This window comes from Folsomia candida, unplaced genomic scaffold (assembly GCF_002217175.1).
Source record: "Folsomia candida strain VU population unplaced genomic scaffold, ASM221717v1 Fcan01_Sc011, whole genome shotgun sequence".
Classification (NCBI taxonomy): Eukaryota; Metazoa; Arthropoda; class Collembola; order Entomobryomorpha; family Isotomidae; genus Folsomia; species Folsomia candida.
This window is the reverse complement of record NW_019091203.1, coordinates 2,731,252-2,739,350: the sequence shown is the minus strand read 5'-3', so window position 1 is coordinate 2,739,350 and position 8,099 is coordinate 2,731,252. Positions and strand designations below refer to the sequence as shown.

The 8,099-nt window shown below is 35.9% G+C and overlaps 1 protein-coding gene and 1 long non-coding RNA gene across 2 annotated transcripts; one reads left to right on the top strand and one right to left on the bottom strand.

Moving 5' to 3' along the window:
* Positions 1-1,838: 1,838 nt before the first annotated feature.
* Positions 1,839-3,486, bottom strand: LOC110854952. The gene is made up of 2 exons (XR_002548392.2): positions 3,130-3,486; positions 1,839-2,531 (listed from the first exon to the last, which is right to left on the bottom strand). It is a non-coding gene; the product is annotated as an uncharacterized LOC110854952 (long non-coding RNA).
* A 2,402-nt stretch (positions 3,487-5,888) lies between these two features.
* On the top strand, positions 5,889-7,724 carry LOC110855105 (trypsin-1). The gene is made up of 3 exons (XM_022103526.2): positions 5,889-6,046; positions 6,366-6,524; positions 7,015-7,724. Exons 1-3 carry the CDS (start codon positions 5,995-5,997, stop codon positions 7,596-7,598), a joined length of 795 nt encoding a protein of 264 aa, XP_021959218.1. The 5' UTR covers positions 5,889-5,994; the 3' UTR covers positions 7,599-7,724.
* Positions 7,725-8,099: the final 375 nt, after the last annotated feature.

Sequence of the window (8,099 nt, the reverse complement as noted above, 5' to 3'; positions counted from 1 at the left end):
ATGTCGAAAGAATTCAGTAAAAAAGATTGTCGGATTATAAGAAACATCCGATTTCGGAGGAAAGTCCTCTCCGATTTAGCCGAGGGGGCTGGCGGATAAGCACGCCAGAGGAAAGGAGTTTTGAATGCAAAAGCTCTCCAACAACTGGCTCTTTTCCCGTTTTGGACGTCTTTTTATACCAAATTTTTAACATGTAACAAGTTGAAGAATAAAATTGGGGAAGAAACCAGATAAGTTTTCTGTGGTGAAAAATACAGAAACATGCACTATTACATGCTAGATATGAGTATGATTAACGTAGGGCCAAGTTGCTTTTAAAATAGGAATGTTTCTGAAGAAGGTTTTGTGATTCCTGGAACTGAAAGTGATCTTTTCACAGATTTTCTGCATTTGTTCACTTACAACTAACCTGCTCTAACCTATCTATGTACATATGTATGTATGCAATCGTAGTACAACTATTTAATACACATAATTTCATATAACAGACGTGCTTGAGTAAAGTAGTAAAGAGCAACATGGGAAAGATTGAGGTTGCAGTCATGCAATATACACTAGTTTCACGTTGTCGTGGTACATAATACATTACGTACATGTTCTCTCGCATGTACATAGGGCCATGAATTAAGTATACCGACTAGTTTTTTTTAGTTTTCACTGTATCAGACCCTGTCCATCTTCTTGATAGCACGTCAAAGCTCGTTGGGTAGAAATTGATATCAATCACAACCTTTATGCATGGTCCCTCATGAAGGGTAACGCATTGGTAGTGTACATATGTAGAAGATTCAGTTGTGGGTACACTTCCTCCATGAAAAAATATGTTTATTGTTTTTAAATTGTTTTAACCTTTGTAGCGATTTTTTAGATTATATATAGTTCCGAGTTTTGTAGAAATATTTATCGGGTTAATAATTAATGTGCAGCAACGAAATTATACGTACTTGACGTATAGGGAAATTAAGCCACAAAAATTTGTAAGATTAACGGGATTTAACCTAAGTTAATTACACTGAACCTACAATAGTTATGCATAGTTTCATGGATTGTATTTTCACGCAATTATGCCTCCCAAGTTTATGAACAAGACAAAATATTTAATTTTGTTTATGAAAAACGGTGATGGATAAAATAATTTTTCCTCCAATTGCATAATGCATACGCACACAAACGGTGAAAATAATCAAATATTCAAACCAAAACAGATCCAGAAAAACTTAAGAAGCTAATAATCCTTGCATGTGTAAAATTTTATGCAATTCAATGCATTTTCAAATCATGAATTTGTAATTAAGCCACACAAATAAAAAACCGAAATTAAAACTTTCATCATGGTTAACGATTATGCGAATTAACATTGTTTATGATTATATATATGTATGTATCTATATATATAACCGGAAACTGAGAGTGGGCCTTAAGATTCTCTTCGAGCAATTACAACCAGATATATAATTTTTTGATACATAATCCAAAATATTCGAATAGCCATCATTTAGGCCATCATTTTTCTAAAAAAATCATCCGGGCGAATTTTGGCCAGATCTTAATCAAGAATCGATTACAATCTGAATAGTTAGTTACTAATCCTTAATTCCTGTGCAGATTAAATAATCCAAAAGAAAACATACGTAAAAAGTATTTTTTAAACCAGTAATTATGTTTTTTATGTATATGTATAGTATGCACGTAAAAATGCGTATGTACACACATGCGTCCATGTACAAAATTCATATGTATGCGTTTACAATGCAACGAACTAATGTACATAATGACAAAGTTTAAGTGTGTAAATATCCACACAAGGAAAGTAAATAAATTGATTAACTTACAAAAAGTTGTGATTTTCTAAACAAGGAATTTATTTATAAATTTAAACACGCCAATTTCTTCCGAATTGAAACATAATTGATTCACAATTTGAATTTTTCCATACTTTAAAAACTTTCCAATTAATGAATAATCTTTAACATTCCAATTCTCTCCAAATACATTGCAAATTCAGCAAATAATGATCAAATTCTACGCAAATTTTGCACAAATAAAAAATCCAAAGTTTCTCTTAAATACAATCTAAGTCATAATAAAGCTTTCAATTTTGATTTCAAATTTTCAACACAATCTTAAAAATCCTTACAATTAGGTTAACACTTCTTACATGCTAATTATTACTCGAAAGATATCTAATCAACATTCCAGCGACACTCGAACATGAATAAAATTTTTTCTACATACTATGTAATTTCAAAAATCTAATTTTGGAAAACTCAACAATCAACTGGTATTCTGAAATTTGTACTTATGGAATTAATTACTTAAGAGTGTGCATAAAATTTTTATCTGGGCTGCATTCCCTCCATTTTAAGACGCTGCTTTCTTGGTGGTCTTTGGTTTCGGTGCTTTGGGGGATTTCGCCTTCTTGGCGACCTTGGCCTTGGGCTTTTTCGCCTTCGCCTTCCCCTTGGGCTTCTTCACCTTGGCGGGTTTCGCCTTCGCAGGGCTTGCTCCTGCGGCCTTTGCTTTCGCCATTTCTGCAAAAAAAACAGACAAAAAGTTAGTACAAAGAATTCAAATTTTGGTACAAACATTTTTGAAAATGCTATTTTTTTTTATAAAAGCCTATTCCAAAATGGTTTTTGTCTATGTTAACTTAGTCAAAAAGCTGACGAAAAACGCAATTTCAATACGTTTCAATTCCCCTAAAAAATTGCAGTTTTAGTACAAAAAATATAAATTGAAGTTCAGAACCGTACACTTTGGTACAAAACCTACTAATTTTGAGTACAGAAATTCGTGAAAAGGCTATTTTCTACCCAAAATCCTATTAAAAAAGTCAGTGCTTAAACTTGGTCAGAAAATTCCTGAAAAACTCAAAATTCTGCACCAAATTTCCCCAAATAAATCCCCCCAAAATACAAATTACTTAGCAAAACTCGATTCCAAAAATATTTCCAAAAATCCTACCCCAAATACCTCTCCCAAACCAAAATTCCCTTCCCTCCCCAACTTTCTCCCAGAAAGACAAAGAAAATCTACCCATTCCTTTCAAAAACTCTTCAAAAATCCCATCCCCCCTCAAATTTCCCCCAAAACCTCCCCCATTTCACCCTTTCCTTCTCATTTCCTTACCTCTTTTTTACCTCCTCTTTTCCAACTTGCTCAAAGTTTCCCAAAAATCTGGCCCTCTTTCCTTTTCCAAGGTTTGTTTATTTCTATGTTTTGTTGTCGACTGACAGCTTGGCAGTTGGTGTTGGAGGGAAAATGGGACGCAAGCAAGGGAGACGCAGGAGGGAGGGTGGGTGGTGCTGCTGGCTGCTGATGCTCAATCTTGTTGCTATGCGCTCACGGGGAGGAAGTAAGTGGATCCAAACGGCATATAGAGTAGGGCAGGAGGCGAAGCGAACTACGACGTCGTTCGGGTCCCACTTTTTACATGGGATGATATACGAGCCACGCTCTTCCTTCGTATTGCCTCGCCATACGAGGGATAACACAGGGAAGAGCGGATTTTCAGTGGGGGACGCTATGCACCATTTTCCCCTCAACGGCTACGCGTAGGTACGAATAGAAATACATAGCGTGGGCATGATTACGTGCATGAAAATGAAAAAGGGGTCGAGAGTGCGTATTTGAATCTGCGACGCACGTTTTACTCCAACAACGCTATGGGATATTCAGGGAACGTTGCTTTGTGTATGAGTGAGTATAATAACCATGGTATGTTTGTTCGTTGGTTGGGATGGTTGCCATGGGAACGAGGAGAAAGAAAGTAAGCTACGCGTGTTGTTATCCGAGGAACACACTAAATAAGAGATGGGTAATTAGTTGTACGCACAAATTTGGGGTATAACAGATGATTTATGTAGTAATCTAGTGCATGAGACGTTACTTATTACCGATCGGTGACAATGAATGCGTTCATAATAGAGTGCGGAATAATATGAGAAATTGCTTATTATTTAGTCAACTCTGTGATTGATGTTAGTCAATATTAAGACCAAAGTGAACACAAACAATTGCCAGCTTGGTAGTAGCATGTTTTATGCAGAATTAGTTACATTGTTCATAATATATAAATACGCCAATTACAAGGCAAACTCGGTAACAAAATATTACCACTATCGTATTTTTACAATGTACACAAGAAATATGAGGCAAATTTGTAGTGTGATACATATGTACTCGATAACAAAGTGTTACCCCAGATTTTTTAGTGCGTACAAGCCACGCCACGCACATTGAGTGCCTATTCACCTGACAACAAAATCAGGCAGGCAGGAGCTTACCTACGTAATATTTCTCCCCAATTTCTGGCGACGGGAAGGGTGGAGTGGGATCCAGTTTTTTGCTAGCCTTGGATAGGAAATTAACGGTCGATGATGATCTCGTATGATACAAATCCTTAATGAAAGGGTTGACTCTGGTCCTGAATAGGGGGGACCCCACGTAAAGAATGGGATCGATTTTTGCAAGAATTTCCACAAGAATGACCTACATTTGTGTCCCACCATAGCACGTGGCGTGTGCAGATTTCTTGAAATTAGTCATTTCGTATGTTGATGACATTCTTTATGCACGGTCCCGCAGGCTCGTTGGGGAGAAAACAATGGAGAGAAATTTCGACTGAAAAAATGCAACGAACATTCATACGAGGAAAAGTTAAGCTGCAACGGAAAGTATCATTTTTTACAAGATGTCCGTCCTGATTACATGTTTAATGTATGTATCGCTATCTGGATACATATGTTTTATCCACCGTGGGAATTTATTCCAGTAATTTTTTCAAATTTTTGAACGTAATTTTTTACGTTTCTAAATAAATCATGGTAATATGCAAACTCATAAATACTGGAAAATGTACACGTTTTTTTGCTCCCAAGGAATTTATTCGTTACATTTTTGCAGCAAATTACAAAATTTGTGGTAAATATAGATAACTGTTTCAAAATGTTTGTGATAAATACATAACTTGCATGTAAAAAGGACCTCTGGATTTGGTCATGAAATAAATATTCATTCAATTCACACCATTCTTAGTAACTTCGTAAAAAAACTGGATAAAATCCAAGTAACAAAATTTCTAAAGGATATCAGGCTGCAAACCTAACGCAGATAGAGTACGTCCACGTGGCGTAATTATAATTTCCAAACGGTGTTTTGCACAGGGTATACTAATTTTACAAAAGGTTCAGTCTTTATGAAGCTTGCGTGAACAATGTCAGCGATGATGTAAAGTGTGTAAACTACGGAAGTCCTTCTCATCTTTATTACAAGATTACGAAGCAACTAATGCTCATCCTCAGATCAGCTTGCACGGTTGACGTTCACTAAATTTTTTTTGCAGCCATTTCAGATATTTTGTAGGCAATATTTCCCATAAATTTCAAATTTCTGAATTAAATCTATCAGTTTCTCATGCCTTAACATACATATTTTTGTATTTGTTAATTATTCAAATACTTGCGTAGGCATTTGGAACATGTACATATGTATGTAAAAAGTTTGAAAATTTCTTATACGAATTTGTTACATAAAATTTTTGTACATAAGGCTTGTCATTGTCATACTAAAATACGTTGAAAAATTTGCAAATTTGCTAAACTAGATTCTAAATCTGACACAGTCGCGAAATACTCATTTCTAAAAATTATTTCGAGTAATACAGGTAAATATGACCAAATTTGGACCACTTTTCGTCAAAACTAAAATTTCTGAATACAAAGGAATATGTAGTCACTCACTCACTCTGACCTCTTTTCACAGTATGTATGTATGTACATATGTAGTTAACAATGTGTTAATCAATCAGGATAAAATGCACTTATAAGTATGTCAAGAGAGTCACTGTAATGATAAGATATAATAATGTTCATACTTTAATTCGCCAATGGGCAGAAAATAATTTACATTTACTTCAATAAAGATAACTCAGTTCAATTAAACACTTTATAATTTACCTGTCCTGATTTTGTAATTTAATAAAAATCCAGCATAATGACCAAAAGCACAATTCTTTTCGTCCTCCTCCTTGTTACCTGGGTTACTTGTAAGTTTACAAAATACTGGGGGTATTGTTTATGACTTTGCATGGTTATAGTAACGTTATAGAAAACAAGTTGGGAAGTTCAGAAAAAATTTAAATAACTGGATTTTTATTGCGAACTTGGCTAGACTTTGGTTCATATATTTTTTCAAAATTACGGTCCTATCCGAATATGTAATGAATATCCCTACTGTGTTGAAACATATTATTGACAGCAGTCTGTTTAAAATCAAAATCTTAATGAAAATTATTTACATACCAAAAATAGGTGTTAATCTAGAAAATGAGAAAATTTAACATCTTTAAAAAGTTATAATTTCAGGCCTGCCTCGAACTTCTCGCCGAGTTCCTGGCGGAGGGAGAATAATCGGTGGTGAGGACGCGATCGAGGGTCAATTCCCTTATCAACTGACACTAATTCGGTACGGGTCGCATGTCTGTGGGGCATCCATAATTAACCAGAATATCGCAGTTACTGCAGGTAACAAATAATGCAAATGTATAATTTTACACTTCAACCATGTTTTTACATCTTCCAAAAACTTTTACGACTTAAAGTTCCTAGATTTCTGTACATTGGAATCAATAAATCTTTACCAAACTGGTCAAAATTAAGACATTTTTAATCATTACGTTCTTCGAGTTTATTTTAAAATTCTGGACGACGAGTTTTTTGAAGCCGGTTTCGACCAGTCCGAATTTTTCTGAAGGCTCCTTCAACTTGTAATCTATTTCAAAAATAGACTAATTTTAGCTTGCATATTTTTATAATCGTCACCGATCAGAGGTAAAAGTTGGTCGTCCTGAATTTTAAAATAGATATGTTCCCAGAGAAGAAGAATAATGAAAAATGTGTTAATTCTGCCGAGATGAGTTGTTGAGTCCCACATACTTTAAAACTATAAGGAACTCGAATAATTTGGCAATTAAAGTCTTCAACAAATTTTTCATACCCATTTTTTGCCCATCAGCCCACTGCGTCGACGGCGGAGCCCCCTCCAATCTACGCGTCATCGCAGGAAAGCTCCACCGTCTCATAACCGGAAGTCACGAGCAGGCCCGAAACGTGGAGCGAATCACGGTCCATGAATCCTATGATGACTCCACTTACGCCAACGACATCGCCCTCCTCCACCTCGAAGTCGCGCGTCCCTTCATTTTTGACGATTTTGTGTCTCCCATCCCTCTCCCAGTCCAAGGGCAGGAGACGACCGGCCTCATCACCGTTTCCGGTTGGGGCGTCACCGTTGAAGGAAGTATACAGCTCGCCAATATTTTGCAATTCGTCCAACTTCCGGTTATCAATGATACCACGTGTCAAGTCATGTATCCGGAAGAAATCGTGGAGGAATCCATGCTCTGTGCCGGATTTCCGGAAGGGGGGCGAGATTCGTGTCAGGGCGATTCGGGTGGACCCCTAGTTTCTGTGGAGGGTGGATATCTGGCCGGGTTGGTGAGTTGGGGGTATGGTTGTGCACTACCGGGTAGGCCGGGAGTTAATACGGAAGTCGCACATTTTGTCGATTGGATTTTGGCAAATTCAGGACAGACCTAATGGTTAAGAATAAGCTGACTAAATATTTACATACATTTGTTTCGCATAAACTGTCACTGATAATTTTTATTAAATACTTTGGAGTAATTTTCTTTTTAGAATGAATAAATTCAAAATATTTATTAAGTTGTTTTGATATAAATAAGTAATTGGGCAGGGGAAAGGATATAAATGCTGTTTTTTCGCATACATACATAAATACGTTCAAATTTTATGAGCAGCAATGTTGCAGAAATCATCAAATTCTTAAAAAACAATTTAATCCCACAATTAAAACCATTAACGAATTCAGCCAATCTTTACTTTATTTTAATGAGGAAATTGGTGACATGTATGTATGTAGTCCAAGCTTCTTCAATTTCTCACGAGTCATTTCTCGGTGTACATATGTGCACAAATGCGTGTAGCATAAATTAATCACAACGACGGACATCAGTGAAATTTGATTAATTCCATAACACAAGCAATAAATTTAAATATCGGTTATATGTATGTACACCC

Coding starts and splice junctions, on each gene's coding strand:
- LOC110855105 (XM_022103526.2), top strand. CDS start 5,995: ATGACCAAAAGCACAATTCTTTTCGTCCTCCTCCTTGTTACCTGGGTT. Junction 6,047..6,365: donor CCTTGTTACCTGGGTTACTT/GTAAGTTTACAA, acceptor TTATAATTTCAG/GCCTGCCTCGAACTTCTCGC. Junction 6,525..7,014: donor GAATATCGCAGTTACTGCAG/GTAACAAATAAT, acceptor TTTGCCCATCAG/CCCACTGCGTCGACGGCGGA.